The sequence below is a fragment of the Lepidochelys kempii genome, chromosome 12, assembly GCF_965140265.1.
Source record: "Lepidochelys kempii isolate rLepKem1 chromosome 12, rLepKem1.hap2, whole genome shotgun sequence".
NCBI lineage: Eukaryota > Metazoa > Chordata > Testudines > Cheloniidae > Lepidochelys > Lepidochelys kempii.
Window position 1 is genome coordinate 4,135,359 of NC_133267.1, and position 22,221 is coordinate 4,157,579.

At 50.1% G+C, this 22,221-nt stretch overlaps 1 protein-coding gene across 1 annotated transcript in view; it reads left to right on the forward strand.

The window, feature by feature from the left end:
- Nucleotides 1-14,654, forward strand: part of IL34 (interleukin 34) — a 60,267-nt gene extending 45,613 nt beyond the window's left edge. The window contains exon 7 of the mRNA XM_073307213.1: nt 12,497-14,654. Coding sequence (XP_073163314.1) covers nt 12,497-12,552 — 56 coding nt within the window. The 3' untranslated portion in view covers nt 12,553-14,654. The remainder of the gene's footprint in view (nt 1-12,496) is intronic.
- Nucleotides 14,655-22,221: the final 7,567 nt, after the last annotated feature.

A 22,221-nucleotide genomic window follows, 5' to 3' on the forward strand; every position in this document is an offset into this window, starting at 1 on the left:
TCACCCCGGGGCTCCCAGCTGTCTCTGCAGCTGGTAGCGCCGGGGGTGATTTAAAGGCCCTGGGGCTCCCAGCCAGAGCCGGAGCCCTGGGGCCTTTAAATCTTGATTTAAAGGGCCCGAGTATTTAAAGGCCCCGCCTCTTCCGGTTGAGGCCACGCCCCCTGCTCAGGACTCCAGTGTGCTGGTAAGTCCTTTAAGTTACTTTCACCCCTGGGTAAAAGGCTCCACTAAAGAGATGTCCCAGCCATGTAGTCTGCCTCCGTGGCCTTCTGGAGCACATAATCTCTGATTGGGGGTCTCAGCTCATGCCTGGTGTTGGCGGGAGGCCCTGTGCTGCTGGGAGTCCTCACTTTTCCTTTATGCAGAATTTGCCTGCAACAATGCAGACCATACATCTATGGGTCAAAGTCCCTTTTTTCCAATTATGGGGACCACCCCAGATTCCACCTGCAACTATCTGCATTGTCTCCCAACCCGGTGTGACGAAGTGGGTCTGTTCTTAATGTTTCCTCTGAATAGTGGGGGGGGTGCCTCAGTTTCCCCTATGCAGTTCTTAAGTATCTAGGTGGTGAGATAAGGGTGTATGATTGTTGCAGAGCCCTAGAGGGCAGGTGCGTGCAGGGGTCTGGACACAGAGAATGGCCAACACCCTGTTTCCTGGCAACTGATGGCCTGGCCCTTCCCCCCTGCAAGGTGAGAGCTAAAGAGTTGGAGAAAAAAGGAATCAGGTGACCTCCTGGCCCGGGACAGGGACAAAGCCCAGAGGAGGAGGGGCTGGAGGGAGTTTCAGTTTCAGGCTGGCTGGAGACATGGAGTGAAGTGCAGACGGGGTTGCCTGGCTCACTGCCCCCCAAAATGGACCCAGCTGAGGGTCCTGTTCTCTGCACCTGCAAGCTCTGTTTTAGACCATGTTCCTGTTGTCTAATAAACCTTCTGTTTTACTGGCTGGCTGAGAGTCACGTCTGACTGCGGAGTTGGGGTGCAGGACCCTCTGGCTTCCCCAGGAGCCCACCTGAGCGGACTCGTTATGGGAAGCGCACGGAGGGGCAGAGGATGCTGAATGCTCTGAGGTCAGACCCAGGAAGGTGGAAGCTGTGTGAGCTGTGTGCCCTGGAGACAGGCTGCTCCCAGAGAGGAGACTTCCCCAGAGTCCTGCCTGGCTTCATGGGGAGCAGTTCCAGAGCATCGCCCAGGGACTCCGTGACAACTGGTGACAGCGGTGGGATCTACTGCACCCCGTGGATGGCACTTCCTGCAGTAAGTGACTGGGGAGCAGTAAAACAAAGGGGGATTGACGAGGACCAGGCGTGCTGAAGATTCAAAAAGAGACTGTTTCAGGGGGCGGTTAACCCCTGGGAGTGTGTGACCAGCGAGAAGGATGGGGTCCCCCTGTGGACTGTGGTGAGCAGTCTCAGGGGCGGAGGAGCCTGTGGCTTGGCCCTGGGAAGAGAAGGACTTTTGCAGTAACAGGGTCCCCTGGGGGATTGCAGCAAGCGGTCCCAGGGGTGGAGGAGTCTGCAGCTCGACCCTGGCAAAGAGGTGGTGACCTCGAGAAGGGCTGGTACACTAGGGGTTCTCCCTGGAAACCGTGGGGAGCTAAGAGCACACAGGCCTGTAAGTCCACAACAACTTGGGAAGAGCGGAGTGATGGCCTGTCACCGTCTCCTTAAGAAGGACACTGTAACCCTGTGCAGAAAGAAAAGGAGTACTTGTGGCACCTTAGAGACTAACCAATTTATTTGAGCATGAGCTTCCGTGAGCTACAGCTCACTTCATCGGATGCATACTGTGGAAACTGCAGCAGACTTTATATATACACAGAGAATATGAACCAATACCTCCTCCCACCCCACTGTCCTGCTGGTAATAGCTTATCTAAAGTGATCATCAGGTTGGGCCATTTCCAGCACAACACAACACATTTCCAGTGCTGGAAATGGCCCAACCTGATGATCACTTTAGATAAGCTATTACCAGCAGGACAGTGGGCTGGGAGGAGGTATTGTTTCATATTCTCTGTGTGTATATAAAGTCTGCTGCAGTTTCCACGGTATGCATCCGATGAAGTGAGCTGTAGCTCATGAAAGCTTATGCTCAAATAAATTGGTTAGTCTCTAAGGTGCCACAAGTACTCCTTTTCTTTTTGCGAATACAGACTAACACGGCTGTTACTCTGAAACCTGTCCCTGTGCAGAAAGAGAGGGTTGAGCATTGGAAAGTTCACCAAAGCACAGTTACCGTGCAGCTGGAGGAGGATGACCGCTCTAAGGAACAGATTCCTGACCCCAAATGGGGCTATAGCAGGATCTGGGAGCAGCTGGAGTGGTAGCCAGGCATCCCCAAGACTCCTGCTCCCGACCAGATGGGGGTTTTCAGGATCGGGTTCCCCATCGGGGGATCGGAGACGGACGGGATTGGAGCTGAGTCCAAGAGAGCAAGAGGACTGTGAGAGACAGCGAGAGCCCGAGAAAGAGCTGCAGAAGCAGAAGCGGCATGAACTGGCGGTGGTGGGGTGGAGAGGCCTAGGGGACCTCCCTGGGGTGAGTGGGGACAGACCCCGGGGGGCCAGTTCCACAGGGAACCTCGAGACTAAATTGCTGCCCCAGGTTAAGGATGGGGGTGTGTGGATGTCACCTCACTGCCTTTGAGCAGGCTGGAGATTTGAACCAGGGGGACCCTGCGGAAAAGCCCCGGTGTCTAGCTCCCTTGCTGGGTCCCAAGGCCACAGACTCCGTCAGCCAGATGGGTGGGGAGGTGGACAGGCTCCCACTCCTGACCCCAACCTATAGGTCTGTGTGGAGTCTCCTGGGGCCAGGCCCCTCGGACCCCCAGTGGGAGCAGAAGGTGATGGTCAATGGGGAGACATTCCTGGGGTGGCGAGAGAGACAGAGAGAACTGTTCTCAGGACAGAGAGAACTGTTGTCAGGCCCTGGGTGGTGCAGCCTCAGATGCTGAGGGGCTGTGTGAGCTGGGTGAGGGTCCCAGGGACGAAGCCCCTCGCCTTCCCTATGGCCCAGATCCCTGTGCAGACACAGGAGGGGTCGGGCTGGCTGGCCGTTGGGGTGCTCCAGGATACCAGCTGCGAGACCCCGTTGTGGGGTGACTGTCTCTTTGGGACAGGATCCAGGCCCTGCTCCTGTAACTGCCGAGGGTTTGCATTTGAATCCAGGGAACCCATCAGTGGAGAGCGAAATGGTCAGTGAAAATGCAGATGACCTGGCTGGCAGGGGGGAGGAGCGGCTAGGTTCAGGCTACCTGCCTGCCTGTAACCAGACCCCTGGGGCTCCCCGCCCCCCTTGCAGACCGGAGAGGGGGCTCACACTGGCTCTGATGCAGTGAGGAAAGCAGGGAGCTCGCTGCCTAACCCCACTAGGACAGCAAGGGCAGCGCTGAGCACAGTGGGAGCTGAGTGGGGGGAGACACAGGCAGGGCAGGGGATCTGTGGGGAGTGGCAAGGTGCTTGGTAAGGGAAGTTTGGATGAGCCTAGGCAGCCTTGTGAGCTGATGGCTTTGTCTAGTCAGCAGGGTGGGAAGGCGAGGAGAGTGTTCCTGGACCTTACCTGTTAGCTGGTGGAGAAGTGTGACAGGGAAGGAAATGTGTCTGTGTCTGTCAGGGGTATTGACTTGCCTCTGGAGGGAGCTACCCTGATCTCCAAGCAGTTGTCTGTGACCAGCCTTGTGTGCTGGGACAAGGGGAAGGAGATCCCAAGCTGTGTGCCTGGTAAAGGAGAAAGTGTGTCCGGCTCTTCTTTGTCCGTGGAGCAGACAGAAGGGGCCTTTCAGCCTGTGACGGTTGAGAATAGTGCAGTTGTCTCAGAGCTGGTTCTGGGTTCAACTAAAGCCCAGGAAGGGAAGGGTCCTAAGTTTGTGTCTGCTCGGGAGAATGGCCCTGTAACTAGATCGCATCCAGTTAGCGTCTATGTAAAATCCCAGAGACCAGACAATTCTGGTGCTTGTATTTTGCCTGTTGCTAGTGTGTTGTTGGAAAGGGTGGAGCAACTCCGTCTAATCAGGGTGAGATCCTAGCCAGGGCACAAGGAGAACATGAAGGTGTGTGATTGTGTTACCTACTGAGGGTGTGGACACCTGTGGCAAGAAAGAAAAGATTCCTGAACTTGTGTGTGGCAAAGGGAAGGAGAATGCTTCCAAACTTTTATCTAGGAAGTCTGTAAGTTTGCCTGAAAGGGGATTGTGTAGGAATCTGCTGGATGGGCCAGAGGTAATTCTGGATGTAAGGGAGACCCAGAAAGAGTCTGTTGTTGCTCAGGAAAGTGTTCCTCTAGAGCAAGCCCTAGGTGAAGAGGGTAAGAGCAGAATTTCTGTGAGGGGTGAATTGTTGCATAGAAAAGCCCTGGGGAAAGGAATCCTCATGGAGTCTTTGCAAGCAGTTTACTGCAACTGAAGGGTGTGAAAGTGATTTAATCAAGAAAGTTTCAGTTCCTAACAGCCAGAAATTTTCTGTTGTGAATGGATCCGCTGACTTTCCTGTTGAAAGATCCAGTGTGGATAGCTTTGAGAAGGTCTCAGATGAAGCGAAAGCTGTTAAGAAAGTTAAACAGTCCTATAACCAAGTGGCTGTGTTTGGCCAGCTTGTTGGGGAGAAGACCCAATCCCAGTTTGACCCCCTAGGGTTTTGGGGGTGGCCAAAGGGCACGGGCCGCATAAACCTTCCCACATGCGGCCTGCGAGTGCTATCGACCACCCCCAACCTAAGAGAGGGCGTGAAACTGGAAAGGCCTGGTGTAACTCCTACCAAGGAATGGGAGAGATGCTGGGGCATCCATGGGAACGTTGGTGGCTTCGAACTTCCCCAGGTCACTGGCTAAAGTGATCCCGCTCAGTTCGATCTCAAAGGGGGGAGAGATGTGACGAAGTGGGACTGTTCTTAATGTTTCCTCTGAATAATGTGGGGGTGCCTCAGTTTCTCCTATGCAGTTCTTAAGTATCTAGGTGGTGGGGTAAGGGTGTATGATCGTTGCAGAGCCCTAGAGGGCAGGTGCGTGCAGGGGTCTGGACACAGAGAATGGCCGACACCCTGTTTCCTGGCAACTGATGGCCTGGGCCCTTCCCCCCTGCAAGGTGGGAGCTAAAGGGTTGGAGAACAAAGGAATCAGGTGACCTCCTGGCCCGGGACAGGGACAAAGCCCAGAGGAGGAGGGGCTGGAGGGAGTTTCAGTTTGAGGCTGGCTGGGGACATAGAGTGAAGTACAGAGGGGGTTATCTGGCTCACTGCCCCCCAAAATGGACCCAGCTGAGGGTCCTGTTCTCTGCACCTGCAAGCTCTGTGTTAGACCATGTTCCTGTCGTCTAATAAACCTTCTGTTTTACTGGCTGGCTGAGAGTCACGTCTGACTGCGGAGTTGGGGTGCAGGACCCTCTGGCTTCCCCAGGAGCCCCGCCTGAGCGGACTCGCTGGGGGAAGCGCACGGAGGGGCAGAGGATGCTGAATGCTCTGAGGTCAGACCCAGGAAGGTGGAAGCTGTGTGAGCTGTGTGTCCTGAAGACAGTCTGCTCACAGAAAGGAGACTTCCCCAGAGTCCTGTCTGGCTTCATGGGGAGCAGTTCCAGGGCATCGCCCAGGGACTCTGTGACACCCAGCCACCTCAGACCTAGTACAGTAGATTTATTGGGCTCAAGAAGAAGTGAAGGAGCACCTGGAAAAGGCAAGAGCAGACTATAAGCAGTATTCAGACCAGCATCAACAGCAACGCCTCACCTACGCAGTGGAGTAAAAGTATGGTTGTCCATGGATCATCTCCACACAGACAGACCCTCTCACAAGCTGGACTTCTGGTTCCTTGGTCCTTTTAAGATCCTGTAACAGGTTAATCCTGTTGCTTTAGAATTCCATCTACTCAGCCCTCTGAAGATTCAGCCAGTGTTTCGCATCTCACTTTTTAAACTCTACCCAGAAAATCCTTTCCTGCACAGGACCCAGCCACCTCCTTCACTGGTACAGGTACAGGGCATCAGGAATAGGTAGTTCATGAGATCCTGGACTCTAAATTTAAATGTGGCAGGCTCTGGTAGTCCCTGCTTGGCATCCCCCATGGGTGTCCCCAGGCTGCCTCAGACAATGCAAATCTTTGAACCACCACCTCACTGGGCCATCACGCTCATGGACAGCAAGAGGGATCTGGGTGAGGGAAACAGTTCTCATCCCTCTGGGGTGTCCCCCACCACCATCCATCATGGTCCACCTTCAGTGAGGTGGGTATGATGGATGGAACATGGAGTGGATAACAGCACCTGTGAGCTGTGTTCCTGGGGGGCGGGCATTATCCCAGAAGGTGCTCTCATGAACCACTGCCATCGCCTCACCATCTCCAAGGGATCCAGGGTTTCCCTTTTTTCCCAGCTTGCCTGGGAGGCAGACATGGGACAGGGCCACCTCACAACCAACTCCTATGCACCATTATGGCTTCTACCTGCATTGAGTGTTCCTGACCCATGGTCAGATGCCTGCCAACCCCCTCTCATCCTGGTCCAAGCACTCACGCTTGCCGAAGCATCATGCAGTTGGGGAGGATGGTCCAGGCAACAGGAACAGACAGAAGCACAGTGTCACTCAGGGGGCAGCTCAGATACATGCATGGAGGAAGGCATTAAGGTGACCCTGTGGTGGACCAGCACTGATGGAAGAAACCCCCTTGAATAGCCTCACTCTTCCCCCCCAGGCATGGGGATGGGGGGGACAGGACAACCATGGAGGGGGCTGCCCGCACATCCCCGTGCCTGGCACCCCACCGTGCACATGGAGAGGCGTCCAAGGCTTTCAGTGTAGCTCCATCACGGCTGTGGGGCTGGCGGGGGCGGGGGCTGAGCTGGCACATGCAGCCCCATGAATCATCCTGCTGCAGCTTCACCTGTGGAAACATTTTAATGACTTTTACTTCCTCTAGATAGTCAAGTTCGACCGTCTTCTCAGCGCTCCGCCAGGGCCATTGACCAAGCCCAGCAGGGCCGATCCAAGGACCTTACTAAACGGTTCAGTCAGTAGCAGTGACGAGTGGTGTGTACAGCGAGCAGGGACGTAACGCTAGCTTATGATCTGCACCTACCAGGAATGCCTCATTCATGGGGAATAATTGCAATCCCCAGCATGAACGGAGTTCAGTAAGTTACCTACACCTTTCAGCCTAGGGTAGACACAGCCTAGACTAGCCTCTGTAGTGCGCATGCAACCTGGGACAGCTAAGGGTATCCCAGACCTGATATTGCTCAGCCTTGGGTGGCTGAACCCCACTTGTCCCACTCAGAAGTTGGAAGCTGGCTGCTCAGAGACTGCAGAACTGGTTAGCATGCCAGAGTCTCGTTCATTATCCGAATTAACCAGACAAGTCACTCCACCAACTAACAACAACCATCCACCAGCACCTGCGGGAACAAGAAAGAGCTATTAATCTGACAATCCTTTCCAGCTCTGGATTCGGGGAGGTTTCCTGTGATGAATCAAATTAGGCTGTAGGCTGCACTCCTCGTGGTGCCCTTTGATCATTTACTTTAAGTTTCAGCTTTGCAATCATCCTTTCCCCAGAACCCAAAGACTCTGGCTTCCCATAAGCTGCCCGGTAGGTCATTGGAATAATGCCACTGGATTGCCATTCAGAATCATTTATAGGTGAAACTACAGTGGTATTTTAACATCTTTGTCCTCCGACTTTTGTTCTTGATTATTTAAAATATTCTTGGCAAATGTTTTCTCTTTGGTTTGTGTTGTGCTGGTCCAAGCATTTCACCTCCATTGACACAAGATGATTGCCCCTGGCCATCTCCCTTAATTATGGCCCCAATCCAAAACCTAGCACAATAGAACTGAAGTCCTGCTCCGTTATCCCTAGCTGGGGTATTCTGGCTACTGGCTTGCTCTGAACACTGTAATTATTTCAAAGTAAATGCCTCAGACCCCCAGGACACTCAGGTAAGAGTATCGAGGGAGCACTGAGAGGCAGGGGCTGGCAGAAGCAGAAGCTCGCCTCACTGCAGACTGCAAGGTTGAGCCCAAGATCCATACATGCTGACCCTGTGGATGCTCCAGGGCTTAGCACCCACGAGCAGCCAAGCTTCCCCCTGCCCGTGCCGCCCGCTAGCGGCCCTGCTGATCAACTCCTCCCCCTCCCTCCCAGCTCCTCCATGCTGTGGAACAGCTGTTCAGCGGCATGCAGGAGGCTCTGGGAGGGAGGGGGAGGAGCTGGAATGGGGTGCTCTCGGGGGAGGGAAGAGGCAGGGAAGGGGCAGAGCAGGGCTGGGAAGAGATGGGGCCATGGGGGTAGAGGTGGAGTGAGGGTGGGATCTGGGGCACAGGGGTGGCAGGAAGAGGCAGGCAGGGGTGAGAGCTTGGAAGAAGGAGTGAAGTGGGGGCAGGCTTCGGGGGGGGGGGTGTTGAGCACCCCTGGGTAGAGAGGAACTTGATGCCTATGCCAATATCCAACGACAAGCTTTTTAATTGCAGCAATTTCAATGTACCCTGTTTGAGCTGGAATTACCACAGCTGCTGGCACCAGACTTACGCTCCAGTGGAGTCTTGTTAAAGGATTTAAAGTGCACTCATTCCAATCGCAGGGCCTCAAAAGAGTCCCGTACTGCTATTTTTCAATAACTACCTCCCCAGCTTGAGAGTGGGTAATGTGGAGGCCTGCTGCCTTCCTCAGATGCAGTAGCTGTTTCCCAGGCTCTGTCTCTGGAATTGAACCCTGATTTCCTGTTACCCGTGGTCACCATCTTAGCTACATGAAATACCATCAAAAGTTGATAGGACAGACATTGTTGCACCATCTCAGCACAGGGTCGTGTGTGTGGCCCAAGGTTATCTAGAATCACAAAAGCAGATGAGTGGGTTGGTTTTGGTCTGATAAATGCACACATCACCTGTGGTCAGAGCTCATTGACATGTCTGGAATTACCACAGTTCTCCAGGTAATGGGTACAGTGACCAAAGGAACCGTAACTGATTTAATGAGCCATTCCCAGTTTCAGGGTACTGGCCGTGTGTATTTAGACATACCTGGCTTAATCTTTGAGCCAACCATATGCTATTGACAGGAACAACCAGGTAGCAATGCTTAGGAAGGAGAGTACAGGCCCCACCTTAAAGACAGGGGGCACCCCTGGCAGGCCCCACCAGGCTTCCCCAGAAGGAAGGAAAAGGGTCTGCAGAGCAACATGTGGACTGACAGAGATAGCATTTCCCCCATGATTGGTCTGGGTCACAGCAGGGTAGGATGACAGAAGAGAGGGTCAGCCATCAAGACCCCCTTCTCCCTATTTCCTCCAGTTCCCTGGGTCACACCAGCAAAGGACAGTGGAATATAGGATGGAGTATGGAGACCCCCTTCTCCCTGTTTCCCAAGGGCTTTTTGAGACAACATGGCTAGCTGGCATGGGGCCCATGCATGCCTTCGAGGTCCTGATCTGCTTCAACACTGGCACCCTGGGAGAGATGCTGGCCCATGAAGGGCCCTCCCTGTCACTCCAGGGAATGGGCAGACAGAGCGAGGGGTAGGAGCCAAGGCATGCACCCAAATCCATTCCCCGAGGGGCACCCGTGCCCATTCCCCGAGGACAGTATAGTTGTCCTGGGGTCTGGCAGGAGAAAAGGAAGAGGACTCCCATCCCACCCATGCCCTGGCACCCTGGGAGCAGCACCAGCGCACGGAGGGCCCTCCCAGGCAAGGTCACCCACTGTCTGATCTCAAGTCTGGGCCACTGGGATGGCTGCAGGGTCACCAGAGACCACGAGCCGGGGGAAACGGCACCGACTGGAAGGAGCACCGGAGGGCTGGTTCCCACCTTTAAATATCTGCCTTGCCCTCATATAGGTCAGGAACAACACTGGGATTGAGCCCCTGGGCTCAGCTCTGTTCTCACCAGGTGCTGAAAACCCTGTCAACAAAGTCTCCATGGACTTTTTGCACAGGAGTTAATGGGAAGGCACCTGGCCCCATCAGTGGAGCTGTGCAGGGGGACGAAGCTGCCTGTGTGGTTCGAACAGGTGACAAACAGAATTCGAGTGGCCTCCTGTGGACAGCTGTGATATTACCAGCCGTTACAGCAACCAGTTGACTAGAATGGGGTCGACCTGATGGCCAGTTAGACTTAGAAAATGTTTTCTACTTTTTCTGCAGTTGACCTGTTGGCTGGCGGGACTTGGCCTGACGGTGTGGGGAGGCTCCAGTCCAAACTGATGAACCAGCCAAGGGAGCCCCAGAACTCAAAGGTTTCAGAGTAACAGCCGTGTTAGTCTGTATTTGCAAAAAGAAAAGGAGTACTTGTGGCACCTTAGAGACTAACCAATTTATTTGAGCATGAGCTTTCGTGAGCTACAGCTCACTTCATCGGATGCATGCCGTGGAAACTGTAGCAGACTTTATATATACACAGAGAATATGAAAAAATACCTCCTCCCACCCCACTGTCCAGATAAGCTATTACCAGCTGGACAGTGGGGTGGGAGGAGGTATTTTTTCATATTCTCTCCTGGGGAGAATGAGAGAAGCCAATTCGAAGAACTGAAGGGGGCGCCAATCCCCCCCTCCCAGCCTGGCAGGGCGTGTGGGGTTTGGTTTGGTTTAGTTTGGTTTTGGTTTTTGCAGGCTTGTGTGTCAGTACAAGGAAGCTGGCAAGGAGGCAGGGAAGCAGGTTCCTACAGGCTGAATGCGCCCAGTCTTGTCTGATGTCGGAAGCTGAACTCTTGTGGGCCTGGCTAGTACTTGGTTGGGAGAACATCTGGGAATCCCAGGAGGTATAGGCAGTGTTTCTTTATAATTCTTTCTTCCTGTTGCAATTGTTCTTTCTGCTTTTTTCTTTCCCCCTGTCTCCCCTCGGCCCACCACAGCTGACACCTGTGTCTCACCCATATGACCAGGAGCACAGGGATCCACCTGGGGAAGCAGGCCTGGACCCCTGGATAACTCAGCTTCCATCCTGAGCCCCTGGCTCCACAGGCAGGGTGAGGTCAGAGGTCCCAGCCAGACTGGCCAGAATGAAGGAGGAAGGGAGTGCCTGCATAAGGTAGCATTTGTTCTCTGGATCACCTGAAACAGAATCAACTTGAGGTATCCATGGCACTTGGGGGGAAAGGTCTGGTACCCCTGGGACTCCATCTTTCCCACCAGAGGTACAGAGGGCCACTTCAAAGCTACCAGTAGCCACCCATGCCTAGCCAAGCCTGAGAGGGAATTAGAGCAGGGGAGCAGGTGTTGACCCCCCACCACCACCAATTTCCTCCAAAGGAGACCCCGACCTCCAAAACCACCTGAGGCATCCCTGGCACTTGGGAGCACTTACCTAGGTCTTTGGGCTCATATCCTTCCCACCACCGACCTGTGGCACCCCTCCAAGCTAAGCAGGGTGCACCCAGGTCAAACAGAGAGGGGTGGATCAATTCCCACAGCGCACTTTTGTCCCCTTGTAAGAATCACAGAAGCTGGGTGTACACGAGAAGGGTTTATTTACAGAGAATGACCAGTAGAAGTTTGGTAACGCTGAAAACAAGCACCCAAGCAAAGACCTGGCTTTCCTGCGTATTTGGGCAGTGGTAATGTGTATCTCACCTTTTCCCTTGCCTGCTGCTGGTTCTGCATCTCTTCTGTGGCCTCCACTTGCCTTGGGACTGCAGTAATTTTTGGATGAATTGATGAATCAGTCAAAGGGAACCATGCTTCCATCTACCGCAGCTTGAACTACTAGCAGGCTGGATACAAGTGAGAGTTGGACATTTACAAAGGTGTAGTGAAAGTCTCCTAATGTCTGGTGGAAGATAACGTAAGAATTGTGCACAGTCTGCTGCATTACCTGGAAGTGCAATTTCTTGTGCCATGCCAGGGTTCTTGTGGTTGCATTATTATCACATTCTGGGGTGCAATCCAGACCACCGAGGGGCTGTGCAACCTTGAGTGCCTCATAATGGTTTGCTGTTGTAGCTTCTAACCTGAGCTGCTTATAAACCACCTACAAGCATGCAGGTAACACCCTGAGTGTCTGTGTAGAGCTGCAGCCTGCTAGCAACACTCCAGTCACTCTCTGGTTTCCACCAGCCTGGGTTACTAATTGCAGGGTGACCTCAACACACTCCCAGTCCCAAATTTTCCCCAAAACTTGTGTTCTGCACTGTCCAGCCCTCTCCTGGACAGTTCAGATATTACAGGTCCATTGCCCTTATAAAGGGTCAATATTTAACAGTTTGGTAACTTAGAAGCACCAGACTCACCCAGATGGGCCCTCCTCTATCAGGTGGCTAATTAAGCACTGCAGGCCCAAGTTGTGCAGCTGACCTCAGACAACCAATGACTGCAGGAGCAAGTGAGGCGGTTTAACGCTGAGAATCCTCTGCTGTGAACCAAGCATGCAGTGCCTTACCCCAAGCAGGGACCTGCAATACCATTGCCCCAGTGGTTTGATAGGAAATGCCAGCAGTTCTGGGGGTCCAAGAACCAATGCCATCTTCTATTTCTGATGTGTCCTCCAATCTATGTGTTCTGATGTGTCCTCTGACCAGGTCAAGGCAGCCCTGGTAATCGGCCTGCTGAAAGGAGGTGCGTTCGACGAGGCTAGAATGAAGGGAGAAGAAAGGGGATGGCCTGCAGCCTCCCTGGCCACGTACCAGAACTGCAGCTTCTGTACCAGCTGCCAAACCCATAAAGGCCAATCTGGCTCGCCAGCAACTCACATCTGAAGAAAATCTGTGCTATCTGTGCTTCTACGGTGATGAAACTGGCCATGTCATCTTTCATCTGCCCACTCTGAAGAGCATGGGGAAACAAGATGACCCAGGTCCAGTGGGGGAATATGACTGGAACTTGAGAGAAGGAAACTTCGCTGTACCCTAGTTCTCATTGAGCTGCCCCTGAACCCCATCACAGGCTTCTCATTTGCAGGTGCCTATCCAGCTGTACAGCCTGGGGGACCCCTGACAAATTCCCCTCCAACAGGCCCTTATTGATTCTGAAGCAGTGGAGAATTTCATGGATGCAGCTGCAGCTCAGATCCTACAGATAGCCCTGCTACGCAAGGCCATGCCTGACACAGTCAAAACTATTGAGGGGCCCCACTGTCCTCAGGTCCAGTTGTGAAGGAGACTGTCCCGCGGAAGGCTGTTATTCAGGGACACAGAGAAATGACCCAATTCGGTGTGATCCATTCCCCGCATGCTCCCCTCATTCTTGGCATCTCCTGGCTGATCCTTCATGACACCCTCATTCACTGGAGAGAACAGAAATTCACCTTCCCATCAGAATTCTGCCAACAGCATGGCCAGGGACCAATGAACATTTCACTCAGAGACAAAAAGGCTGGAGTAGGGGTAGTTGCCTGCATTGAAACACCTACTGGGGGAATTACGGCACTTCCCCCCAAGCACTGTGACTACACTGACATCTTTGAGAAGAATGAAGCAGAAAACCACCTCCCACATCGGGACTATGACTGTCCCAGAGAACTTCAGCCAGGGGTAAAGATACAATTTGGACAAATACAAATGTCATGCCCAAATTGGCAGCATTGCGAGAATATCTCCGAGAGAGCCTGGTCTGGGGGTTCATCCGCAAATTGACTTCACCAGTCAGCACCCGGGTGCTTTCCATAAAAAAAAAAAAAAAAAAAAGGATGGAAGCCTCCACCTCTGTGTCAATTATCGAACACCCTAAATCAGATCACAATACAGAACCACTACCTGCTACCCCTGATCCTTGAGTTGTTGGACCACATGGGCGCTGCCTGCATTTGCCCAAAACTAGATTTTCATGGAGTTTACAATCTCATCTGTACCTGAGTAGGTGACAAATGGAAGACCACCTTGCAGACCCACTACAGACACTTCAAATATTTAGTTATGCCATTAGGACTGACTAATGCTCCAGCAACATTCCAGCATTTCATTAATGATGTGCTATGAGAACTACTGGACCACTTTGCGGTAGTGTACTTAGCTGACATATTGATGTTCTTGGATGACCTGGACCAACACACCACTTATGGCCGCACAGTCCTGGAGAGACTACGAGAACACGGTCTGTACACTAAACTAGAGAAGGGAGCATTTGATTATACCTCAACAGAATTCCTGGGTTTCATCCTGTCCATAGAAGGCATCAAGATGGATCTGCACAAGGTCCAGGCTGTCAGTGACTGGGCAGCCCCCCGCAATTTGTGAGCCCCTCACTGCCCTACTCTGAAAAAATGCCAAGTTCCATTGGTTGCCCGAGGCCCAGCACATATTTGAGCAATTGAAACTTGCCGTCACCGCTGATCCAGTATTGGCCCACCCTGACATGGCACAAGTTTTCTTTGTGGAAGCCGATGCCTCTAGTACAGTGAGTGGTGCAGTCCTCTCCCAGAGGCATGGACCCAAGTGAATACTGCATCCCATTGCCTACTACTCGAAGAAGCTCACACCTGCTGAGTGAAACTCTGAGATCCTGGACAAGGAGCACCTGGCAGTTAAGATGGCCTTTGAAGAATAGTAACACTACTTGAAAGAGCCTGTCATTTGGTCCAAGTGTTTACAGATCACAAGAACGTGGAGTACCTGGCGAGGCTAAGGCCCTGAAATAATGACAGCTCCAATGGGCCCTATTCGTCTCTTGCTTCTACTTTACCCTGACCTACAGCCCTGGAACCAGGAAAGGCAAGGCCCAGGGGCACCATTTCAGATTTGGGGGGGGGGAGGAGGGGTCAACTTTAACCATGATTCCAGGGGCTACTTAGGCAACTGAAAACTCTAGGGTTTTTTTGCAGATAATAACTTAGAAATTAGCAGATAGGAGCACTGTATCTAATTCCTATATAAAAAAAAAAGAGAATTAAATAAATAGTAGACCCACTCAGCTCTAATACTAACATGTTTTCACATCTTGTGTCAAGTCACTTAAGGGACACTGGTTAGGTTTAAAATTTTAATTTATATTTTTACTTTGTTACTAACTCTTGAATACAACAATTGAAACAATTGTAGAAAAATCTAGATGACTTTCTATAACTTTTTTGCAGTTCACCACGGTTGGAACAGATCATTTAACTTTGGAAACATCCTACTAGGGCAATGCCCCATGAGTTTATACAGCACCTGCCTGGGACTCTAGGAGTGTTTCTTCCCTACAAATAATAGAGGAGAAACTGGCCTTAGACAGGAGTGAAACTGACACTTTCAAGTCACTTTCACAGGGTTGCCAACCGCAAATGTTCAAAAATCATGAATCAGGCTCACCAAAAATCACGAGGTTATGTAAAAATAATAGATGGGGGGTTCTTTTTATTTGCCTTCTGCTTTTCGGGCCTTTAGGGTGCACTGGGGTCACATTTGGAAGCTTTCTCCACAGCCACGAGGGCTAGAAACTTCATTTTTCTTTAAGAAGGAAGGCTGAAATCGTCACATCTCCACTTGACTCCAGGAGCTGGGGCTTTAAGGAAAACAATAATTATCATGAGACTCATGAAAAAATTATGAGAGTTGGCAACACTGCTTTTACTTCTGTTTAAGGGCTAGTTACTTTCCAGAAGGCTCTTAAAACACAACATGACAGTGATTGAGCTGCAGTTCTCACAGGAGCCTATTTAAAACCAAACACCAAGAAACTTCCTCATTTGAAAGTTGAGTTAAAAATTGAGACATCCGAGGTCTCTCAGGGCCACTGCAGGCAGGAAAGGAAAACGACCAGGCCCAGGAGCTCTGGGCAGCTCTTCCTCTTGAAAGGAAGTTGGCTGGTCTTCTAGTCCTGAATTCAGTAAAACTTTTAAGGCCATCAGCACCTCCGCTCACAGATATGAGCATGTGCTGAACTTCACACTTAACTATCGGAACTGTCTTAGCCAGGGCTACGCATTTTATACACATTAGCTCAGGGACTACAGTTTCTGAGATATTCTGAACAGTGCTGCGCACATAGATGGTGCCCAGTGCATAATACAAATCAATACCAATCATGACAATAATCATCGGCTTTATGGACTCTGGATGCAAAGTCTGTTCTTTGTTCTGGAATTGGCCTGGATACAGCTGAAACCCTAACAATTTGAGTCACAAACACATCGGATACTTATATGACACTGTCTCATTCCTTCCTTTTCTCAAACACAGAACAAAAAATGACAAAACAAAATAGTTTGCCGTTAAAATGTAAAATTGCCCAACAGCCATTGCTCTATGACCCAGCTTGGGGCAGAACCCGCCCCCCCGGGGAGTTAAGTGATGTCCTCTAATCTGCCTCTCATTCTCCAGCCTTCCCAACCTCTGTGCTGCTTTGCATGCTGTCGATCGTGACAGCCATCCCAGCCTCCTGGGACCGTTTGCTGGAGTCTCCGAGAATTGGCCACCTTCTGTACCATCTTTTTTCCCAGCATGCAGCAGAGAGAGAGGCTGGTCCCCTGGATAAGGAGCTGGCCCTGAGGGACCTGCGTTCTACCCCCACCCCCACCCCACCCCTGGACTTCCTGTATGATTTCAGGCCAGTGCCTTAAAGACAGTGTTTCAAAGCCTTTCAGGCACCCAAAGATGCAGCTAGGTATCTAGTGGGGTTTACAAATCACCTAACCTGCTAGGTGCTTTTGAAAATCCCACTAGGTGCCTAAACACCTTTGAAAATCTGGCCCTTTAGTCTCTCTGTGCCTCAGTGCCCCACCTGTACAATGGGGATAACAGCCCTGCTCTACCCCAGCAAGGGGCTGAGAAGAGAAATTGGTTAGACACTGTGAGGTGCTCAGATACTGTGGTGATGGGGCACATAAGTGCCACAGGCAGAGTGGGAAACTCTCCATACCCCTGCTTGCCCTTCCCTGGGCTTTGGCCCCTTCTTTTTACTTATGCCTCCAACTCTCCCCCTTTTTCGTTTGTGTCCTTGACTCAGAGGGCGTGACTGTATTTTTTGAGTCCCCTGTGTTCCCTCTAAAACAACCCTTCCTGCCCCACCCCCTCCCCGGGGAATTCCTGTTTTACAGGCTAGACTTCCAGATCCTTAATTTAATCACCAGCCCTTTCTTATTTTAATCACCCTGCTTCAGTTTGTAAACAAAATCCTGACTCCCTGCCCCCGGGGCACCTCCCCTCTGCAGAACTGACATTTTACACTAATGCTGTGCTGTAGTTAAGAGCTCCAGCTAGGAGTTTGCATTCTTCCTGTATGAAACGCAGGGTGGGGTTCCTGCTTCCCCTACCCTCCCTAAATGGTGCCCTTGGCAAGGCTGATGCCTTGTCCCAAAGCTATGGCCCTGATCCATGAGGCCCCAGTCTGGAACCTGAAGGGACATACTCAAATCACATAACTTTCTTAACGCAACTCACCGCCACGGCCTGCTCAAACTCATCTGCTGTGCCTCTGTCTCCAGAATTCCATCTGACAAGTTGGCCATTGTCAGCCAAGAACTTCACGATACCGGGGTGGGGGGGGGAGGAAGAATCACGTTTGTGAAGGATCACATCTATGGTCCCCTCTGGACTTGCAAGTGTGGTGGTTCTCTGACTGTGCATGAGACCACCTTGGCAGGACACTTAGAGTGATATAAAACCCAACAATGAACATCCCATTTATTTTGGTGGCCCTGACTGTGCTCCATGATAAAGACCTTCCTACCAGGTGTGTTCCTACACCAAGATCCCTCACCAGAAACCCTACTGTCTCCTCCAACCTCTGGACACCTTATTGTGACGTTACACTTCATATTCTTCATAGAAATATGGTTATGTTATGAATTTGGCATAACTAAGATATACTTTATGCAAGTTGGCTCATATAAGATATCATTGGAAAGGTTATGATTTACTGAATGTGATTATCCAATTTGTATGCATGTATCATTTCTGTATCTAACATTAGGAATATTGACTATGTAACAATTACAAGTGTGTGTGTATTTGGGAGACACCCACCAGACAAGCAGCCATCACAGCCTTGATGGGCCATTAGGAAGAAACAACGAGACTGTGAAGATACTAATCTCTCTCCTTCCTGAAAGGTGTCCTGGGACATAGCTGTGACACTACAAGGTCAGGTGATAATGTCACTGATGGACTATACCACCTTGGACAGTACTGGTACTTTTCCTCTTTAGTGGGATGGGGATCAAACAAAGGTTTCCTGCCTTAGGTGAATCCTTTTTAAGGCTGGGGAGGGGATTGATCTGGACTCTCCTCCATTGCCTACCCAAGAAGAAGGACTGGTGAAAGTACCTGAAGGGACAAAGGAACTAACCTGAGGGGAAAGACAGGGGTGAGTCCAGACTGAGACAGGGGTCCACTCTGTAAGAAGAAATAACTGGAACTCTAAGCCACAAAAACTCTACAACTTGCCTAAAATAACATTTAGGGGGAGAAATTACTTCTTGAAACTAGTCTCTTTAAAATCTTAAGCTTAATATGCGTGTTTTGTTTTATTTGCTCAGTAATCTGCTTTATTTTGTTTGTTATCCCTTATAATCACTTAAAATCTGCCTTTTATAGTTAATAAATTTGTTTGGTTTATTACTAAACCCAGTTTGTGCAATTTCTAACTGGGGGGTGGGGACAAGAAGTTGTGCATATCTCTCTTCACATTGAGGGAATGGGCAAATTTTTATGAGCTTGTGCTTTGTAGATCTTTCTATACTGCACAAGACAGTATTGTTTTGGGTTTATTCCCCAAAGGAGGTGTGCACGTGAGTGCTGAGTGAATCCTCTCATACAGAGCTGACTTCAGTCTGTGTCTGCAGCTGGGTGTGGCCCTACCTGTGTGTGTGCACTGCAAGAGGCCGGAGAGCCTAATTCAGCAAATCAGGGAGAGGGAATCCAGGCTGATGGAGCATGGGGGGCTCAGGGAAACCCCAGTACATCAGGTGGCATCCCAGAATGGGGGTCCAACCTGTCACACTCATATCAGCCATGGGAAGCCATTTCTTTGGACTCTGTGATGGAACACACAAGCCCTGGACTTGCCCGCTTCTTATTTACAATGTCACCTGAAAGTGAGAACAGGTGTTCTCATGGCATTGTTGTAGCTGGCATCGCAAGATATTTACGTGCCAGATGCGCATGCTTCAAATCACCATTCCAGGGGACACGCATCCAATGTTGATGACAGGTTTTGCTCAAAAACCATCCAAAGCAGTGAGGACTGACGCATGTTTATTTTCATTATCTGAATCAGATGCCACCAGCAGAAGGTTGATTTTCTTTTTTGGTGGCTCAGGTTCTGTAGTTTCCGCATCAGAGTGTTGCTCTTTTAAAACTTCTGAAAGCATGCTCCCTATCTCGTCCCTATCTCAGATTTTGGAAGGCACTTCAGATTCTTAAACCTTGGGTCGAGTGCTGTAGCGATCTTTAGAAATCTCACATTGGTACCTTCTTTGCGTTTTGTGAAATTTGCAGAGAAAGTGTTCTTAAAATGAACATGCGCTGGGTCATCATCCGAGACTGCTAGAACACGAAATATATGGCAGAATGTGAGTAAAACAGAGCAGGGGACATACCATTCTCCCTCAAGGAGTTCAGTCACAAATTTAATTAATGCATTATTTTTTTAATGAGCGTCATCAGCATGGAAGCATGTCCTCTGGAATGGTGGCTGAAGCATGAACGGGCATACGAATGTTTAGCATATCTGGCATGTAAATACCTTGGCAATGCTGGCTACAAAAATGCCATGCAAATGCCTGTTCTCACTTTTGGGGGACATTGTAAATGAGAAGAGGGCAGCATTATCTCCTGTAAACGTAAACAAACTTGTTTGTCTGAGCGAATGGCTGAACAAGAAGCAGGACTGAGTGGACTTGTAGCCTCTGAAGTTTTACATTGTTTTGTTTCTGACTGTAGTTATGTAACCAAAAAAAAACAACTACATTTGTAAGTTTCACTTTCAGGGCAAAGATCGCACTACAGTACTTGTATGAGGTGAATTGAAAAATATTATTTGTTCTGTTTATCATTTTTACAGTGCAAATATTTGTAATCAAAATATACAGTTTGATTTCAATTACAAAACAGAATACAAGATATATATGAAAATGTAGAAAAACATCCAAAATATTTAATAAATTTCAATTGGTATTCTATTGTTTAACAGTGTGATTAATCGCAATTAATTTTTTTATCGCAATTAATTTTTTGAGTGAATCTTGTGAGTTAACTGAGCTTAATCGACAGCTCTACTGACAATGCATTTCCCCTTAGAGTCCAGTCCCACCCCCACTGGTACAGGGTCAAGAGGAATACATTGTACATGAAATCCTCAACTCTAAGATCAAAGGGGGCAATTTATGGTACCTGATCAATTGGGAAGGTTGTGGCCCAAAGGAATGCACTGGGGAGCCAAAGGAAAATGTTTATGCTTCCATGCTCATTCAGAGCTTCCACAGGAGCATCTCAGAAAGCAGGATCTATGTCAGCCAGGGTGCACCCGTAGGGGAGGGAATGATGTCATATCTGTGACCCACTGTATCTCAACATAGCAGCCCCATATTCACCACCGGTATAGGATTATGATCTGTTCTGTACAAAGTATGCCTTGTGAAAGGAAATTGTGTAAAAAAGTATGCCTTGTGCTGGGAAAGACAGTCTGTTGAGCATCACTGTCCTGCTAAAATGTTCGTAACATCATTGCACATGAAGTTTTGCTCTTATTTTGTTACTGAAACATGTTGTGAGTCTGAGAAATGCCCACAGACTAGCTCTGCAGTGACAACAAAGGGGTGACCAACATCCAGCCAGGGGTTACTCCACCATCACCAGCCGTTCAAAAACAGGGGAGTTGTAAACAAGAGGTTTACAATTCACACAAAAGACAGTTGCTCAAGCATGTACACCATGAGGCTGCCGAGCCCCCATGACACAGCAAGGATCCTTCCAGCACCTGGAGGAGAGGATAAAATAAGGGGCAATGACATCACTACCTCACCTCTCCTCCTACACCTGCGCTGAAGGCAACAAGGTTGTTTGAAAGACAAAGAAACCTTTGAACTGGGGGAAGTGGTCCGAACTGGAAAAGCTTTCTAGTAAGCCCAGACTGCTGTAGGTTGCTGGGTAAGAAAAACCTTATTACTTCCAATTTGACTTAGCTTGATAACATTTAGGAATTAGACTGTGATTCTATCTTTTATTTCTTTATGTAACCTATTCTGAACTCCTGTGCCAACACCATGTATAAATCACTTAAAATCGAGCTTTGATAGGTAATAAACTCATTTTAATGTTTCAGCGAAGCCGGTGTGTTTTTGATTGAAGTTTGGCGAATTTACTCAGGTTTAAAAGGCTGCTGCATATCTGTACCCTTTGGTGGTATGATGAAGTAATTAATGAGCTTACTCTGATCAGGGGGTCTTGAGCAGTGTACGATGCACATTCTGGGGTTCAAGGTTGGGGGCAATTGCTGGTGTCTCCCTATATACAGTTCATGAGTGGCCTGGGAGAGCGTTCATGCAACTTAGCTGGGTATGCCTCTACAGGCTGATGGCTGTGCAAGAGCAAAGCCTGGAGGGGCTACTTGTCACTAGCATAGCAGTGAAGGAGACAGCCTTGGCTGGAGAGTTAAGGGGACACAGTAATTCCACAGCCCAGGTTGTATCCTGGGGATGTCACAATAACCCATGGGTCTCAAACCTGGATCCGTATGGTTAATAGAAATAGCTAGGGTCCAGTCCTTCCTCTGGCAACCAGCTGATGTTTGCTTACCAGGGACACATGAAGCCCAGCCCCAGTTTGAGACTCCACCCTGGAGTCCTACTGGCAGAGTCCAAGAGCAGCTGATTGGCCTGCTGGCCCTCCTTAAGCCATCAGCAGGACCAGGAAACTGTCCAAACAACTGGGTTCTGCCTTGTTCTGGACTGGGTGCCTCCGGCTCCCCAGGGAAGATGAGAGTGCGTGGGGACGGGTGTCCCTACGTGGGGGTGTGGCTGCTCCCCAAAAGTCCTAAACATCCTTTGACCGTCTCCTCTCTAGCATTTAATCACAGAGTTGATTAGATTCAATTGAGAGTAGATTCAATTGGAGGGTAGGGATAGGATACAGAGGGCCCTAGACAAATTAGAGGATTGGGCCAAAAGAAATCTGATGAGGTTCAACAAGGACATATGCAGAGTCCTGCACTTAGGATGGAAGAATCCCATGCACGGCTACCGACTAGGGACTGAACGGCTAGGCAGCAGTTCTTCAGAAAAGTACCTAGGGGTGACAGTGGACGAGAAGCTGGATATGAGTCAACAGTGTGCCCTTGTTGCCAAGAAGGCCAATGGCATTTTGGGATGTATAAGTAGGGGCATTGCCAG